The 19763-nt window shown below is 45.0% G+C and overlaps 1 protein-coding gene across 2 annotated transcripts in view; it reads left to right on the top strand.

The window, feature by feature from the left end:
* Positions 1-19763, top strand: part of Cntn6 (contactin 6) — a 176791-nt gene that overhangs the window by 30870 nt on the left and 126158 nt on the right. For both annotated transcript variants that reach the window (XM_047534747.1, XM_047534746.1), the window contains exon 3: positions 19241-19336. In XM_047534747.1, coding sequence (XP_047390703.1) covers positions 19241-19336 — 96 coding nt within the window. The remainder of the gene's footprint in view (positions 1-19240; positions 19337-19763) is intronic.

Genomic DNA, 19763 nt, shown 5'->3' with positions numbered 1-19763 from the left:
CAGTCCAAAGGAATGCTGGATAGAGGGTAGACCAGAGGTTAGCAGATCTTTTCTATAAAAAGAGACAGATAGAAGTAGGTTGGATTTTCAAGCCTGGGTCTCTGCTGTTACAGGGAGTATTCACCCATATATAAATACGGTGATGTGGCTATGTACCAATAGAACTTTATTTATAAAACAATCCATAAGCTAGATCTGACTGCTTGGGCTGGAGTTTACTTACTTTCCCCTGTAGTTTACTTAGCCCTTAACAGACACAGGATATTTTTCAGATGTGTTCTGCTAAAGATAATGGGTGACATTTATTGAACAGTTGCTGAAAACGAGTTGGACAATTTCACTTCTCATCCCATTTAGCAAAATTGAAAGGAAGCCCATGTTCTAGAAAAGTATTTTGAAACGGACACTGATTAAGTCCTTTGCTAGTACCCGCAGGGACCCTTTGAGTTCAGGCTTAACGTGGGACCCAGGCTTTTCTCCTCTGCAAATATTTCAGATTAATTAGGTTGCAAAGGTAGGGAAACTCGCTTTGGAGAGAGAGTTCCACGTATGAATAAGTGTTTTTAAAATTTAAAAATGAAGTACCACATATGTCCCTGTTAACTATTCATAGGATATTAGATTGTTATTATTTAAATTTAATTGATTACATTTCTATTTGGAGAAGATTAAAGATGAATTTGCTGATAGGGGAACAAAAAGTAAATGTAAGATGGGTAAAGTCATCATAAATGATGGTAAGAGATGGGACTCTGGAGGTACCTGAGTAGACTATTTGAATTTTACTTCTGTCATTTAAAGATGTGTGATTTGGGTCAAGTTACCTTCAGAGTCGTCATTATCTCCTTCATGGAACTAAAGAAAAACTAGCTCTACATCTACATTAAAAATTATTTGAAGGGATCTGTTGTATACCAATGTACCAATACATAATAATCATAGAGTATGATCAATGTAATTATATATACATGTGCATATATGTACATACACTCATACATATGGATATGCACATATGTATGCATGTAAATCTTGAAAATTCACCTTAGAGGATGATATTTTGTGCTTAAATGATCTGAGCTAAAAATACTTGGAAGCCCAACCATAGATGTTCTCAGAGATCCTGAGGCACAGAGAGTACTTTGGGGTCATCTCAGCCTTTTCTGTGTCTTCAGGCAGCGATATCCTTAAGCCAATGCAGATCAGATCTTGTCTATTTCTTTTAGCGAAGCAATTTAGTGAAAGTGCCTCTATACCATTTGCTGATAGAAAGAGAACCTCTTGAATACAAATCGGCTCCCTGATTTCAAGTGACTTTGTGATGACTAGCAAGAGAACTTTTCGAAAACACAGAGTGTCAAAAACATTGCTTTCTGTTGGGGTGACTCAATTGCCTGGCCTGCCTGTGGCTTCAAGATGGGGACTCAGACAACATCCTTCAGCTCTCTGGGTACTCTCTGTACCACGTGGCACTTCTTGGAGGCCTAAGGTGTGTCTTAGCATTTTAGACTGTTAGCTGTGTGGTCCCAAAGGTGGATTCAGGGCAGGTGTTTGATGGTGCAGTTTGTCCAGGTTGCTGAATTCCACAGTGAATCTCTGCCTGTCTGCAACATCCTCAGTGGTAACCACAACAGCTCATTTCCCTCATCACTGGTGCCCTAGGAAACAATTCCCTGAAAAAAAAAACCAAAACCGATGTGTTTCCATAGCTCATCATAGTCTCTGCTTCATGGAGGCATAATTAAGAAAATTGACTTTGCAAACTTAATGTGAAGCTTCACTACACTCCATGTGCGTCATGGGCCAGGTGGAGTGGGGGCTAGAGACACATTGATTGCCCACAGGATAATAATAGATTTTCTCCATTTTGTTTCTGTATTTTCACCTCCTAGGACCATGCTTGGCACCTAGTAACTGCTTAATAAATTTGGTGAATGAGTCTTGCTTAAAACATCTATAGCATACTCTTTTCTTGTCTTCAAAAGGGTGTATATTAATTAGGGTTCTCTAGAGGAACAGAATCCACAGGAAGTAGGATTATAAAAGGGGATTTATTAGATGGGCTTCCACCACCTAATGGTCTGAAGCTGGATGGTCCACAGTGGCCTCTGCAGCTGGAGAGCTGGAAGAACCAGCAGCTGCGCAGTGCAAGAGGAGGAAGCCCCAGAACAAGAGGGATCAGCAGTGCTACCTAGTCCCAGACCAAGGCTTCTGGAAACTCCCTGGAGAATCTCTGGCAGAGTCCGCTTTGGAAGAGTGAAGAAGCGAGAGTCAGATATCCTCAGAGATGGAAGCAGCAATCAAGAACCTGTTCAAGAAGAGCGGAGCTGCATCTGCCTCTGCTTCCTTGTTCTTCCAGCTTTGATTCCATCCTATTGGGCGGTGCTGCCCAGGCTGAGGGAGGGGCTCCACTCCAGTTGGCTATCCCACATGCCAATCATTCCTAGACACGCCCTCGTGGACACACCCAGAGGCCTCTTAATTGTCAGCATCTCTTAATCCAAGCAGGCTGACAATTCAGATTAACAGTTATAGGCGGTCATATCAAAGATCATGGGGACAGAGTAAGGGGGAAATGGAAAGACAGACAATGGAAGATGGATGAGCTCACGAGTAGATTATCTCTGTGGGCATCTGTGGTTGAGGATAACTGAGCCCTCTCTAGACAGAGCCCTTGTGAACATCAGTCAAGGTAACTGGGGTGTTTTCTCACTTTTTCTCTCAACTCATTGGAGTTTCAAGGACACCAAAACGGTTGCAGTCTGTCAGTTTTCTGTGAGGGTAAATTTCCACCATGGAGTGCATGAGTTTCAAGCACCATGTCCAGGAGAGAGGCCCAGTAGTCCGTGGTAGCAAGTCCTCACTTATAAACTGTCCTCTCTATGACAGGGGACTTCCTATGTGCCCTGAGCAGATATGGGACCTGAGGTACCTGCAGTGTCTGCTACAATCATGCCTTAAAAGAATAATAATACTTCGGGCGTGCTGAGTAACAGTCGAAAATTTGAGAAAAATTGAAAAAACTGCTTTTGATGTTTATTGCATAGTTTTATTTTAAAATGATTATAAACTTACATAGGAAGGTATAAACATATAACATTAAAAAAAAAGAAAACTTTGATATAAAGCTTGAAGACAGCAGTTGAGGGATTCAGCATTGCACCCTGTGTTTAGCCCCAGTGCTTCTGTGAGTAATAGGTTATTTTTAAATAGTTCCTGATGGATCACTGATTGCAACACTTACTCTAGCCTTAAAATAAATGGAGTATCGAATTGAGAAAATCGGACGTGATCTCCCTGATTAATCGTTCCACTGAAGTTGATAATCATAGTCCCTGCCCGTCTTACTGAGGAGCCGGCCTTGGGTGCCAGGAGGGGACATTCTTTGCTGCAGTCACAGGTGTGTGGCATTGAGTGTCTCAGAAATCTGAAGCAAGAGACACAGGTGAACTGTGTAGTCGACTCAGGAGCAGAAGAGATTCAGGGTCTCATGACTGGGACACACCTAAGTGGCACGGTGATTGTATGAATTCAAGAGTTAGGACTAAAGGCAGGGAGACTGATGGGCAACAAGAACAGAGACAACGGGACCCAGGGAAAGAGGTCACCAGGGACGGAGGGAGAGGGTACCTGGGTGGCGGCCTTCCTGCTGCCTTGTCTGCCTCCTGTGCTTTGCGGGGCTCCTTTTCGCTCCATCCTTTATAAATGCCTCCCGTCCTTTAGTTTAGACTGAGTGGATTTCTGTTCCTGAGATGCAAAGAGACAAAGATCAACCAATAAGCACGCAATTATTATTGTAGCAGAAGTTGGCGTGAACTGGAAAACCAGCCAGTTGGTGATTTGGGTGTTTGGTGGTTAAGACGACAGATCACACTATTTGGGATCTGAATCATTATCAAGTATTACCAGCTGAATGATCTTTGGGCAGGTGTTTTGAAAAGAATTTCTGAGTTTTATCACTTCATGTGTAAAATGTACATATATAACAACAATACATACTTATATGCCACACAGCCATTCCTTTATATCTGCTGTTGATTGATTCTAGATCACCTCAGATGCCCAAGCATACGATGCTCAAGTCCTTTGTGTGAAATGGTTTATTCTATCCACATAACCTCTCCAACATCCCCGCATGCTTTGAACCATCTCTCGGTTAATGATAGCCCCTCACACGAGGGAAATGCTATGTTAATCGTGGTTACACGGCATTGTTGAGAACACAGTGACAAGAAATCAGAAGTCGGTGCAGGTTTCATGCAGATGAAATTGATTGTTTTGAAAATTCTTGTTCTAGAGTTGAAGGTGAGGATGCAGAACTCATGGATACGCAGGGTGTCAGGGGGGATGTGAGGTGTCCCCCGGAGCTCCTGTGAATGCAGGGATATTCAGAGGTGAAGTGATTGGACGGCGAGAGCTGCTAGAATCTGATCAGTCCATCCAAGTTGGAATGGAAGGACGGGGTGGCCATGGGCAGGTGGGCGAGGCTGGAGGAGATGGTCACTGGGGGGTGCCCCGGACAGGTGAATTTTCCTTTTGGCCCCTTCCTGCCCGCCACCAGGTCCTGGTTGCCACAAACTGCTGCTTTCCTCCACTACTTCCTTCCGCCATGATGTTCTGCCTCATGTGGATCCCAGAGTGAAGGAGTCAGCTGTTTATGGACTCAGACCTCTGACACCTAATCCCCCCCAAAATTCTCCTCCTCCCTATTGTTCTTATTGGATATTTGGGTCAGAGTGACATAAGAGCTGACTAACAGAGAGGGTCAACTGTATATGAATCTCATGATAGTTAAGTGTATATATAAATCAATTTGACGTGATATTATGGATAATGAATGGGAAAAAAATAGCAAAATATAAATAAATGTAAAAAATCTACATGTAAGTTAAATTAACTCTATAAAGCATTGTAGCATTGACAACTTATTCCGGGCCATTTGACATGGAATAATATGAAGCAAGTTGCTTACATCATCTCATTTAATCCTCACACTAATGAAATAAAACACTTTAATTAAATGACAATCCAGTGATCAAATTAATAATGATCAATATATATTTTCAAAAACTCTAGATTCACCCATCCATTCCTCCTTTTAACCCTAAACCTAACCCTAAGCTTTTTTTTCACTTTTTTTTTATTTTTGCAGAATGCATTTTGATCCATTAGACACAAATGGGGTACAACTTTTCATTTCTGTGGGTGTACACGCTGGAAAGTCACGGCCCTAACCTTTTGTGTAGCAGATGAAGAAACACTTCAAGGATCAGAAAGCAGACTTTTTAAGGTCCGGCAGCTGTGACATAGGTTCTAAAACCCAAACACTTTTTCTGCTCAGTCATTAGTCTTCCTTTTGTTTCTCCTCTGTTAGTGAGTGTGTGGCTCTTTCCTGGGTCCTGGTAAACCCATACCACGTGGAGTTGGTGAGCCGTGGCCACGCACCAGTCACACTGGACCTGACGTCTCTGGTCTGGTGGTTTGGTGCCTTTGCTCAGGGCCTCCCCGCTTCCCTTCCACCCCTCCGCAGCCTTGGGGAGCCACTCTTCTAGGTCACGAGTTCCGCGTGCTCAGATCCCACACATTAAGTGAGATGATCCGGGACTGATCTTTCTGTGCCTGGCTTATTTCATCTAGCATAACCCTCCGGTTCATCCACCCTTGTCACATTTAATAGGATTTTCTTGTTTTTAAGGCCGGATAACATTCCATTGTGTTTACGTCCCACATTTTCTTTATTTAGTCACCTGTGAACTGACACCTGGGCTTTTCTGTATCTTGGCTACTGTCAATCATGGTGCGAAACACATGGACTGCAGCTGTCTCTTCTGCATACTGATTTTGATTCCTTTGGATATGTATCCAGACCTGGGGTTTGGAATCTAGGGCAGTTTTCTCTCTGAAAATCTAGATGAAGCCTTACTGTTTTCCAGGAAAACCAGTATCCAGAGTCCTGGGTTGCCTCCTCCCAGGACATATTTATTACCGTAATATCTAGACAACCAGCGTCATCCATCACAAATACCAGAAAGCTTAAATAAGCAAAGCATACTTCCAGGTTTGATGGAGATTGCCTGTAATCCCAGGGGCTCCGGAGGAGACTGAGGCAGGAGGATGGATTCTCAAGTTGGAGGCCAGCCTCAGCACTTTAGCAAGGTCCTAAGCAAATAAGCAGAGACCCTATCTCCAAAACGGGGCGGGGGATTGAGGCTGGAGATACAGCTCAGTGGTGAAGCGCCCCTGGGTCACATCCCCAATACCAGTAGTTAAAAGAAAAGCAATACAGAGCAACACATAGTTGTAAAATTTTAAAGATACTTGTTTAACACCTAAGTACCTTGTCCGTAAAACCACGGATACCTGTCCTACCTGTGGGCCATGTCTCTCCTGCTTACCTCTCTCGGGGTCACTGTCAGTAAGTAAAAAGATCATGAAAGTGAAAGAGCTTTAGAAAAAGAAGGGCTTTCTATTCAACTCCCCCCTCCCCCTCCCTCTTTCCTCCCCTCCTCCCCTTCAATGACAATGCCTTTGAAGTTCCATGTCTTGGAACCTAATTCCCCTCTGGGCTGAACCGGAGAAGCAGCAGAGGGTCGCCCAGCTCAGCTCTGACCCAGAGACCTTGCTGAGAGTCAAATGGTTTGATAAAAAGAAAAAACAACAAAATTTAGCAGCAACCCTGAAGCCACGGGAAAGGACACAGGAACGAGTTCCCTTTTCCTGGTGCCTGGAAGACTTTGCCGCCCCTCCTGGGCTCTGAGCCATCCTTGCTGACCCAAGTGGTGGCTGTTCTGACACCCTGAAGTCCCTGGGCAGGCGGAACTCTCTGGAAAACTCAGAGCTGCGGTCAGCGGGAGGTCTCCAAAGCAGTGGGGTCACTTTCAGCTCTGACAAGCAGGGGCCACACAGGGAGCCAGGAATTCCACCCATTTCCTCCCAAACACTACCTTTTGTATTTTACAGAGGTTGCAAGTTCTGAGATCTAACTGTCTGATTATTATTGGGTTATCAATAATAAAGAGGGACTTAGAAATGTGAAGAAAAAAAGAAAAAGGATGACCTACTCTGCTCCTGGGAATGACCAGAGCTGGCATCATGGTTCACAGTATCCACCCTGTCAAGGGGCCTGGGGTCCCACTGTGGGGTCCTCACTGCCCTTCACTCCTGTGAGACTCACAGACATGGACCGAGAGCCTGTGAGTGGGAGTGTTTCCGGGGACGCACGGATTCGCCTCCTCTGTCACCAACACCAAAACGTCCAGACCCCGGACCTGGTACAGAGCTAATCACCCGCTGTGAGCCAGACTGCCTCGGAACTGAGTGGCCATTGTCCAACCTGGCCTTTGCTTCCCCCAAGTGGGAAGACTTACGCTCAAGGCAGGGACAAAGACACAGAGCGGGTAAGCGCCCAGCTTTTGGATAAAAAGAAGCTCTGCTTGGTGGCCCTCTTTTCCTTTCTTCCTTCCCCAGACTTGGTCTCTCTCTCTCTCTCTCTCTCTCTCTCTCTCTCTCTCTCTCTCTCTCTCTCTCTCTCTCTCTCTCTCCTTGGAGTGGACAGAGTGGCATCCAAAACTGCCAAACTCCTTTGTGGAGTCAGAGCTGGGGAGGAGTCCTCATCCTGTCCCCTTCTGGCTGTGTGGCCTTGGGCAAATTGCTTAACATTTCTGAGCATCTGGGTGTTGATTTGTAAATGGGAGTCATTAAGTACCTACCTCCCCTGTTGATCTTGGAGTTCTGAGAACAGGAAAGGACACAGGAAAGCGTTCCCTTTTCCTGGTGCCTGGAAGACTTTGCCGCCCCTGCCCCTCCTTGGCTCTGAGCCGTCCTCCTCACAGGTTAGCCTGTCCTTTGGATCAGCCTCTGGTGTCCCCAACAGGATTCTGCTTCCCTTCTGCCCTGCAGGGCTGCTCTCCCAGGATCCTCCAGTACTCTTGCTGAACTAAGCCTCCACCTGCCTGCACACAACTCGGTCCTGGTCCTCATCTTCCCGTGGGGTATCCCTGATCACTGTCCAGCCAACTCTTCTCTAGACCCTCCCTGCTGCACTGGAGAATGTTTATAGCCCTCGTTCCTCCAGGATGCACAAGGAGAGAGATCATCAGTGGCAAAGGTAGCCCCCTCCTCCTTGCTCAGCACAAGGTAGGGAAAAAATGAGCATTTGCCAAAAGGTAAAGTTCAACCTTGCTTTTTGGGGGGGATTCCAGGGCTTGAACTGAGAGTCACTCAACCCCTGAACCACATCCCCATTCCTATTTTGTATTTTATTTAGAGACAGGGTCTCACTGAGTTACTGAGCACCTCGCTTTTGCTGAGGCTGACTTTGAACTCTCGATCCTCCTGCCTCAGCCTCCCGAGCAGCAGGGATCACAGGCGTGAGCCATCACATCCTGAGCAAAGTCCGACTTTGAAGAGGGAGGGCAGGCTAGGATTTTTCTGGCTGCTCAGACGCCAAGTCAAGAGGTTATTGTGCCGCTGGCTGGGTGGGATGGCCCTCTGGACAGTGGGATTCGAGGGCCCTCAGCCTGTGTCAAGTCGGTGAAAGTTGCTCTGTAAGAAAGCAGAACATGGTGTGGCAGTCCTGGGAATGAAATTCACATGCTTTCAACTTCAGGCCTTTCATTTGATTATTTAGCTTTATTTATTCACTGAGTTCATGAACCGGCCACAAAATCAGACTTGGTCTTTGAGAAAATATGTGCGGTCACATCATTAGGCGGAGGTGCAGGCTGGAAAACCCGGTTAGAAATTCTGAACACACTGATTTTGCTGGCACATGCGTGTATCATCAGGTTTGGAATGAAAGCCCTTGACATCATTTTATTGTGTGCTTAATACTTCCGGTACGCTTTTTAGGGCAGCGTACCTTCATACCCTGAGAAAGGTAGGATTGTTAGAATCATCTTAAGGCTGGGGAAAGTGAAGAAGAACGAGACTCGCCATAGAGGAACATAGGAAGGTTATTCCACCGTCTTTCCTCCTCCACCCGCTCCTTCCCTTCACGCCCCTTTTGTCTCATCCAGTGAATTTTTGTTCTTCCCTCCCCTGGCCATTGTGTGTCCATATCCACATATCAAAGGCGGGCTTTGGTTTTGGGGGATTGGCTTATTTCACTTAGCATGTTGGTCTCCAGTTCCCTGCTAGACAGTGAAACTCCCTATCACGCACACCCACAAGAGTGGGATCCTGGTTAGGATAGGTCGCACTCCATGTGTGTATAATGTGTCAGAATGCACTCCACTGTCATGTGTATCGCCAAAGAACAAAGAGAAAGAATCCAACGCAAACGTTACAGTGTAACTCTGAGGTACCTGTTATATAAACAACTAAGTTAATTAGGATAGACATTTAAAAAGTTTTAAGCAGAAAAAGAAACTTGGGGTGCATATAAAAAAATGGATTTTACATAGCAATGTTCTGATTTAGAAGCTTATAAGCTGATAAAATGTCTGAGCTGACTATCTTCTAAAATAAATAAGAAAGATACTCACTGTTGTGGCCACAGTCAGCACCTCACGCAGGACACAAGTCAGATGGGAACAGAGGCTCTGACCCCAAATGGTGCTTTTGATCATTTTGTCCCACCCCTGAACCTTCCCTAGAACGGACTAGCGGACTGTTTAATCTGGTGAGCGGCTGACCTACACTCTTTTCCTTTTTGGAGTCACCAGAGAGCTCCATCCTCATGATCTCGTGAGGTGGCCCACATCTCCTGTGACCGCCATCAGCACAACGTCCTTCCGTCATTTGGTCACTGTTCTCTTCCTCTGCTCTGGTTAAATTTAAGGCGCTCATGGGAGGCCAGTCCATGCCCACGCTCAGTTCCTCCTTTCCTCCCTTCCCCTGCCCTCTCTTCCTTCTTTCTTTCACCTGGTTCTCTGCTACCAGTACTGTGGGTTCTTCTGACCAGACAAATGAGTTCGCCACAGAAAATCACCCAGCCCTGTGTGGATACTGTGATAGGCCGATTAGGCATTTCGTATTTGCTCACCTGTTTGATTTATAAAATGTGTACCTCCGTGAAAATCTAGATACCAGGCTGATAGAAAGGAATGGATCACAAATGACCAAAAAATACATGAAAAAATGTCGCCAGTTAAGCATCCTTCGGTTCAATCTCTGGTACCAAAAAAAGAAAACAAAAATTTTTAAAAAGATTTTTAGCAGTTAGGAAAATGCAAATCAGAACTACCCTGAGACCTCAACTCGCTCCAGTCAGAATGGCAATCATGAAGAATGCACAGTGACACATGCCAGAGACGATGCGAAGATTCACTTTTACACTGCGGGTGTGACTGTGAATTAGCACAACCACTATGGAAATCAGTATGGAGGTTCCTCAAAAGACGAGGCATGGAACCACCACAGCACCCAGCTATCCCATTCCTCTGTATTTATGCTAAAAAATTAAAAGTCGTCTTACTGCAGTGATATCCATGTTTATAGCAGCACAGTTCCCAAGAGCTAAACCATGGAACCAGGCTAGAGATGAGGGAGAAGGAAAATCTGGTGTAGACGCACAATGGGGTTTTATTGGGCCATAAAGAAGAATGTAATGATGGCGTTTGCAGGAAAATGGATGGAACTAGAGATAAGCAGGTTAAGTGAAATAAGCCAAACCCAGAAAGTCAAGGGTCCGAAGTTTTCTCTCATATGTGAAAGCTAGAGAGGAAAAAGGAAAAGATCAGTGGGGATGGGTCTCGTCAAAATGAGAAGGAGGTCAGTGGAGGAAAGAGACCAAGGGTGGACGGTATGGGGGGTGTGGGGGGAATACCGGGGAAGGATGTTGGCCAAATAATATCACTCCATGCATGCATGAATATGCAGCAGTAATCCCACCATTGTGTGTTATTTGAATGCACCAATAAAACATAGGAGGAAAGACAGATGAAGAGGAAAGAGAGGGGAAAAGGAGGAGGAGGAAGAGGGAGGGGAAGAGGAAGAGATGGAGAGAAGGGGAAATGAAATAAGAAAGTAGGAATGAAGGTTAAAGGGGTGGGAAGGAAAGGGAAAGGAAATAAAGAGAGAACAGGAGAAGAGAACGGTGCTCCCAGTAACGCTGCTGATGGAGTGAGGTTCTCAGTGGTGGGCGCTGGCCAGCAGAAGCATCCCTGCCCAGTCACCTGCCTGGCTCTGGTGGCGCTCGGCATGACTTATGTGGTGTGCACAGCAGGTAGAATCATGGAGGTTGACATTTGTCTTCTTTAAAAATGATTTTGAAACTGGGCGCGGTGGCGCACGCCTGTAATCCCAGCAGCTCGGGAGGCTGAGGCAGGAGGATCACGAGTTCAAAGCCAGCCTCAGCAACTTAGTGAGGCCCTCAGCAACTCAGTGAGACCCTGTCTCTAAATAAAATATAAAAAAAAAATAAAAAAAATATAAAAAGGGGCTGCGGATGTGGCTCAGTGGTTAAGCGCCCTTAGGTTCAATCTCTGGTACCCAAAAAAGAAAAAAATTTAAAAAACAGATTTTGACTCTCTCCCCTGACTTTTTCCATGTATTTTTTTCTGAAATACCATAAAGAATGGGTTCTCAGTAAATTTATTATTCCCAGGAAACTGAGAAACCACCCACTCTCTCTCTCCTTGTTTATGAATTTTTATAAAATCCTTTGACATCCAAGAAAGAAGGGACTTTAACTGGGATTGTAAATGGACTTGACAACAGAAACTCTTAAAATAGTTTCTTAGTTCCTGCTTGGATATTAGCATTCCAAATTTATGTCCAATATCGAGATTTAGCTATTGCCTTTTTTACAGGATTTGACAATAGCGTTGTGCTTTATTAGGTTATGTCATGTTAAGTTACCGAGTTATGCTAGGAAACACAATAAAACCACCAACGTCGCAACTGAGTACACAGCTTCCGGAATGTGACGGCGGAAAATGAGACTGATCTAGTAGAGATATTTTTGTAGGCCACTTAATAAAAGCCTGCTAAATGTAATAATGGGACTAAATCACTCTCCTTCATCAAAATCACCTTGAAATAGGAAAGAACAGCAGGAATGACTGTGGAATTTTCCATCCTCTTTAAAGGAGAGCAAAGGGAGAGAGAGATACACTGAGAATAACCTCACTATACCCTACTGTCAGGAAATTCTCTTTTGCCGCATCTTTTCTGGGTGCATGTTATGTTTTAGATCAGATATCCCCCAAAAGCTCATGTGTGAGCGGATGCGAGACAGGTCAGAGGTGAGCTTGATTGGATTACGAGAGCCTTAATCTAATCAGTGCGTTGACCCTCTGCTAGGGATTAACCGAGTGGTAACTGTGTGTGGGCGGGTGAGGTGTGGTTGGAGGAAGTGGGTCACTGGGGATGTGCCTTTGTACCTTTGGGGTTTATATTTTGTCTCTGATGAGCAGAGCTCTCTCGGCTTCCTGATTGCTGTGTCCTGAACTGCTTTCTTCTGCCAAGATGTCCTGTCTCACCTGGGGCCTTGACAGAGTCAGACCACAGTGGACTGAGACCTCTGAAACTGTGAGACACCATACACTTTTCCTCCTCCAAAATTGTTCTCTTCAGGGTTGTTGTTTCGTTTTGGGTTTTGTTTGTTTTGTTTGCTACAACGTAAAGAGTCCATACATAATTATAATCATCCATAATTGTCTTAGCTTTTTTGCTGCTATGATTAAATGATGTGACCAGCACAATTATAGAGGAAGAAAGGTTTATTTGAGGGCTCATGGTTACAGAGGTCTTAGTCCATGGAAGGCCGGCTCCATTCCTTGGGGCTCCAGGTGAGGCAGAACATCATGGCGGAGGAGTGTGGCAGAGGGAAGCAGCTCACATCATCAGGAAGCAGAGAGAGAGACTCCACTTGCCAGATACAAATATATACACCCCAAAGCCATGCCCTGGTTCCCACCTCCTCCAACCATACCCCTTTTGCTTCCAGTGACCCTCAGCTAATCCCTATCAGGGGATCAATTCACTGACTGGGTTAAGTCTCTCGCAACTCAGTCATTTCCCCTCTGAACCTTCCTGCATGGTCTCACACGTGAGCTTTTGGGGGACACCTCACCTCCAAGCCATAACAAATAGTTTTCTTTTGCATTCCCACATGCACGTGATTGGCAATACAATTTGGTCAATATGGGTCCTGTCTGGAGATTCTTGGAGTCTTTTAATTCCAACAATCACATAAACTGCATTTGGAAGTTCTGCAGTTCTGATGCAAAACTAGGGAACTTATCTTGGTGTCTTTCACCATTTCACTTCTGCTGGGCGAGCCACCCACGTTTGCTTGCCTAGCAGAATGTTTCTGCCCTAGGCAAAACAAAGCAGGCGTTTCCAGCAGGGGAACCGGTCAAGAAGGTGAGCCGTGCTCTGGAGTCCTGCCTACCCCCCCGTGCAAGCTTTCAACCCTGACACTTCCTCCGAAGGAGTCTCCAAGGGGAAAAGTGGTGTTTGATGGCTGGAAAGCCGGCAGCAGGGGAGATAAAACCAGATCTGAGGTCTTCAAAGTGACACATAATAGAAATGGCTTCAGAGGGACGGGAAGGGAGATGCTGAGCAAGGTCTCTGACGGATGGCAGATGATAGGTTCTGGGTCTGGTTGAAGCTCCAGCCCAAGGAACAGGAGAGTTTAGTGTTTACGTACAAGCACAGTCCACAGATCCGTGTTTGGAATGAAATTTTATTTCCTTGACTTGTAACCTGTGTGGAGTAGGGCGGGTCAGTTCATTTCTGAGTAATGGCAGGAGCCACAGGTAACTGAGCTGCTTTGCAGAGAGAATAGGTAGGATTTGGAGTTTCCCCTTGCTCAGGGATGAGAGGGTGGTAGTGGGAGGCTGGGGAAGAGGAGAGTGGGCTCCAGCCACAGAGAGGAGTGGCTAAGTGGACTTTTAGGAATTATATGTCTGATATTTAATTTAAATATGTTATGTTTTAGATGTGAGATGTCCCTTGTTTTAGTCAGCTCTTTCGCTGCTGTGACTAATGACCTGACCATCACAACTGTAGAGGAGGAAAGGTTTATTTGAAGGCTCACGGTTTCAGAGGTCTCAGTCCATAGAAGGCCAGCTCCATTTCTTGGGGCTCCAGGTGAGGCAGAACATCATGGCGGGAGAGCGTGGCAGAGGGAAGCAGCTCACATCAACAGGAAGCAGAGAGAGAGAGAGAGAGAGAGAGAGAGAGAGAGAGAGAGAGACTCCACTCTCCAGATACAAAATATATACCCACAGCCACGCCCCAAGTCCATTCCTCCAGCCACACCTACCACTTCAGTTAATCCCATCAGGGATTCGTTCACTGACTGGGTTAAGACACTCACAACCCAATCATTTCTCCTCTGAACCTTCCTGCATTGCCTCCCATGTGAGATTTTGGGGGACACCTCATATCCACACTATAACATTCCCCTAAATCTCAACTGTGAGGCAATGTAAGAGGTTCAGAGGCGAAATCATTAAATCATGAAAGCTTTAACCTAATGGGTAGATAAATCCACTAATGTGGATTCACGCAGTTGTAACTGTAGGCAGGTAGGGTGTGACTGGAAGAAGTAGGTCTTAGGTGCGTGCCCTTGGGGTTTATATTTGGCCTCTGGTGAGGAGAGTTTCCTGGCTGCCACGTCCTGAGCCGCTTCCCCTTCCACGCCCTTCCGCCATGATGTTCTGCCTCACCTGGGGCCCAGAGCCCTGGGGTCGGCCAACCATGGACTGAGACCTCTGAAACCATGGACCCAAAGAAACCCTTTCTCCTCTAATGGTTCTTCTCAGGCCTTTGGGCCACAAGACTGATGAAGCTGACTCCAACACGGTATCTGAGCTGCATCCCATGAAATCAGGAAGAGCACGTGCCACTGGGTGTGCTTCACAGTCTGTCAGGGTCTACATGTTCGTCAGGCCAGGTGAGCTGCATGCTGACATTGACGTGAGGAGATGATGATTCAAGACTCAAGCACAGGCAGGACCCAACCAGGACTTAGGGGAGTGGAGACCCCAGCAGTGGAGCCGTGGCCAACCCTGAAAGGACTGCAGACCCCTCCCCTCCAGGAGCTGGCACAGCTCTGGATAGGCCATTAGGTTTCTGTTTGCCTCTCGTCTGAACCTGGAGTGGCCTTGGACGTCCCTTCAGTATGTTTTAAGGGTCAGCCTCCACTGGCTCCAGGAAGGAGGAATAGTGGGATGCTTGAGAGTATGAGCTTTGGGCCAGATTTGTTTTTCAGTCCTGTCTTGACACTGGGGCTTTGGCAGGGTGCAGCCGCGAGCCTCAGTTTCCCCCTCTGCTTAGTGAATGCAGCAGCAGTACCTGTTATAGGTGGCTTTCAATGAAAGCCCTTCTCAGAGTGCCTGGCACACAGCAGCTACTCTGGATATATGAAATAAAGGAAAAAAGAAAGACAGAAAATGTTACATTGAAGAATTTCATACACAGTACCTGGGGAAAGAGACCATTATTGTTATCCTTCAGACTTTCACTGACCACCCGTCCTCTGTGCCCTGTCCAGCATATACATTTTCCTGGTGAGTAAGTATGTGTTCCCTCTCCAGATTTTCAGGTGCTGGCCTCTTAGACCCAGCCAGTGGACTCCAGGTACCCATTGCCTTCCCCCGAGCTTGGGAGACTTGGCAAACCGCTGGTCTCCTTCTGTGCCAGGGGTTGGTACTGCCAAACACATCCTCCGAATGTGCTCCTCGGGCCTTGGCAGCAAGTCCACAGTTTTCTTGCTTTAATTAAGCTGAGATTCGTTCCTGCCTGTGACGGCTGCAAAGTTGTACTCTCCCTGAGCTCAGAGCTTGCAGTACTTAACGTTGCCTGTTCTGGATTTTAAGTACATTTTACTGGCCTCCGTCCCTGCTCTGCACCTTGGTTGCTTTCGGAAAGAGCATATGGCCCCGTAATTCTTTCAAGTTCATTTTGCGAGCCATTCTCAGGCAGTTCCTGCTGGCCTTTGGAACAGGGCCTTGTTGGTGGCTGCATTTTTCCTCTGGTTCCTGCCAAATGCTTCCTCCAAAACCAGCAATAAAACCGCAGGACCTGATAAGCTCTGGTCATCAGAATGGCTTAATGAGAGCGACCTCAGCCACCAGGGTGTTTCACAGCATCCGGTGCTGCGGGAGGTGCGTGTGAACCCAAGGACAGCCCAGGCAGGTCACCTCTGTGGTTCATGGGAACATCTCCAGATATTCTGGAATGTGAGATCATCTCCGCAAAGGATCCCACGCTAAGCTGTCTTCTCTTAAGCAAAAGTGGATAAGGTAAAATAGAAAGCGGTCCCCTCTCTGTCCTCTCCTGGTGGAAGATTACATCTAAAGATGTGAAATGTCAAGGAAAATATTCATGGGGTGTTCATATGACTCCCAGATACAGGGGATCTTGCCTCCCAAAGTTTCTGAATTAAAACCTGTTTCTAGCCGGCAGAAAGGTATTTGAAACGCAGACAGAATCCACAAAACAGATCTCGTTCAAAGCATATTCAAGAGAGAGGGCACCTCTTTTGAATAAAGCAAAATTATATCTTGCCTGTGATCTCAGTGCAGTTAAACAGTTTTAAAATCTGAATTATTAATTGAAACCTATGAACTGGCAGCATTTTGAAACGGCCATGTTTTGATAGCTAACAGGACTTGTGTGACTTGTGAGCAGAGTTGATTTCTTTTCATGTCAGCTAATAGAAAGCCCATTGTCATCATAAAAGGGACAGAAAAATTATGTCACAAACGGATGGCATTTAAGAGGAAGGGAATGAGGAATATATGAAAGTAGCAGTGGTCTTATGAACTCTGGGTTATAATGACTTCTGATTAACATAGGAAGCGTGACTGGTGGGGGTGGGGGTGGGAAGGGTGGCCCTCTGACTTTATTGTGAATTAGCTTCTGCATATCAGAGAAAACATTAGGCCTGTGGTTTTTTAGGATTGGCTTATTTCACTTAGCATGATATTCTCAAGCTCCATCCATTTACCAGCAAAAGCCAGCATTTGATTCTTGTTTTTACCCCATGTTCATATACAACTATACAACTGGTGAGATTCTGCATCAGGTACAACCAGAAGAACGAGAAATTATACTTCATTATATATGATGTATCAAAGTGCATTCTAATTAAAACAAATTTAAATTTAAAAAAATCAAACCAAAAAAGAAAAGATAAGCAGTGTGAATAATTTTTAAATATCCATTCTGTAACTTGACTCTTACCATGCCAATTTCAAGAGATGCTCATATTTAGTCTTTAATCTTTCTTCTTTAGAAGTGGGATAATGTCATAGTGATATCCACCAACTATTTTTTTCATATGACATTAAGTCAATCCATTTAGATTTAAAATACAGGTATTCCCTTTGCATTTAAAAAATAATTATCATTTATAATAGTATCCTAAAATGCTTGCTTACTATTGCAATCTCTTTGAAACCTTGCCCACTCTGGACCATGAAACTGGTTTCATTTTACCACCGTGGATTCCTCTGGAATCGTAGTCCTGGTTTTGCCTCATGGAAGGAATGTTTAACCCGCCCCACGTTACCATTGCCTGCATCTCTTTCTCATGCTCAGCTCTTCTCTTCTTTCTTTACCATATACCTTACTTACAGTAAAAGATTAAGCTGATGCAACAAGGGAGAGAAGTTTCCTTATGTCTGATACATTGGATTGGAGTGTATTTCCAACCAACTGTGATTCTGCTGTGTGCAGCCACTTAAGTACCAAGGCTGATGATGGCTCTTTCACATCCAAGGATTGGTCTACAGAAACACCCATGTCATTGCCATTTGAGGTGGCAGTAAGGGCAAGGGGGTAGGGAAACGTCAAAATTTGTAGCTCTGCTCTCTCAGATGATGGAGGTTCTGTTCATTGTTTTGGCTTGCCGCATGCCTGGATAGAATCTCATAGCTGTGTCCTTTGGGCAACCTCTTGTTTAAAAGACTACTACTTTGGAAGAAGGGGAAAATAGATCTTGGTAGACAATTAGCCATCTCCACCTCAGATTTTTAAACTATGTGTTTGTCTTAATAACCAACCTTCTGACATTCAGTAAGACCACAGCACGTGCCTGCTGTAATTTCAAATGTACCTCCTGCCCTTGATAACACGCTGGTATTTTAGTAAGTGCTTCATTCACTGAATGAATGAAAGGATGAGCGATTTTACAGGTAAAGCAGCTGAGGCTCAAAGAAGATAAACAATGTACCCTTTCTTGGAGACTGGTGACCATTTTCCAAGAATGTTGAAATATTCATGTTCAAATGGAGAGCTCATCAAGGTAGTTAGTAAGCTGGCTTCCAACTCTGAATTTGCAGAATTCTTCAGGGTTGGAAGTCACAACATTCCAAATTAGCCTGTGAAGTATCTTTGTGAAGGATGAGATCAGGAGAATGTAGGGTTTTGGTCTCACTGGTTTTGGAACTTGGGGTCTTTCCCTTACACTAAGACATCCTAGATTCTCACAGACTCCACCTACCTGTCAAAATAGCAACCATTAATTCAAGATGTCAGAAAACTCCAGCCCACTCTCTGCTTAATTCTTAAATCACACTTTCCCTGGACAGGAAGAGGGAGTATATGCTGGCCTTAACCCATGTCCTCCTGGGCCACAGGTTTCCTGGGAACATGGAAGAAAACAGGAAGTGAGTAATGGTAACAGATGCCTATCATACACTTTATGTATTTCCAGTAAAAAGAAAGATTTTGAGAATAGGTGTTCACTGCAAATCAATTATCATCAACTAAATCAGTCAGAAGATTTAGTACAAGTATCTGTTACTGTTTTAGTCAGTTTTTTCATGGCTATGACCAAAAGACCTGGCAAGAACAATGCAGAGGAGGAAAAGTTTATCTGGGGCTCATGGTTTCAGAGTTATCAGTCCATAGATGGCGAATTCCATTGCAAGGGGCCCAAGTGAGGCAGAACATCATGGCGGAAGGTTTCAGAGGGAGAAAGAAGCTCAGGACATGGCCATATGGAAGCAGAGAGAAAACTCTGCTCACTCGAAACAAAACATAAACCTCCAAAACTCACCCCCAGTGACCTACCTCCTCCAGCCATACTCTGCCTACCTAGAATTACCACCCAGTGAATTCATATCAGTGGCTTAATCCACTGATCAAGTTACACCTCCTCTAATCTAATAATTTACCTTTGCAAATTCTTGCATTGTCTCACACATGATCACTGGGGTCACCTCAGTGCTAAACCATAATAATTACCCTTAATAATACAAAGAAGGTACAGATTTCTCCTTTAGCATATATTCTCCTGCAATGTAACTAATTCTAAACCTAATTTTCTTTGTTTTCTAAGATATCGAAGACTTTGAAACCAAAACAAGAAGCACAGTCTCTGTCCGAGAGGGTCAAGGTGTGGTTCTTCTCTGTGGTCCACCACCACATTTCGGAGGTAAAGTGGGGATCATGTGGGTTGCAGCATTTATTTGGTCTCTCAGGGGTAAAGGAGACATGTTCAGTCTTGGAGTTAATGACAGACCTTCATCCACTCAGAAGGACTGTGAAAATTCTTCCCAATCATCTACTCTATCCAAACAGTCCAACAACCTAATGGTTTCTTTCAGAACAAACTCAACAAGTATGTCCATGAGGAGATGAAGAGTTTCACTGGACACAGCGTTCATATGGGTTGTGATCTGGTGCTATGACAGACAGACTTCAGGAGAAGGGGCATTTTATTTAACAGATGAGACTCAGTTTCCTCATCTGCAGAAGAGAGACATTAACTGATACTCATATTTATTGCTGTGGTAGATGTTAAACAAGCTGATGAACATTAATTATGCAATAGCCATACCTCTTTTTTAAAAAAAGAAAGC

This window comes from Sciurus carolinensis, chromosome 19 (assembly GCF_902686445.1).
Source record: "Sciurus carolinensis chromosome 19, mSciCar1.2, whole genome shotgun sequence".
In the NCBI taxonomy this organism is placed as follows: Eukaryota; Metazoa; Chordata; class Mammalia; order Rodentia; family Sciuridae; genus Sciurus; species Sciurus carolinensis.
Note: the sequence above shows the minus strand (reverse complement) of the source record. Positions and strands in the feature narration are given on the sequence as shown.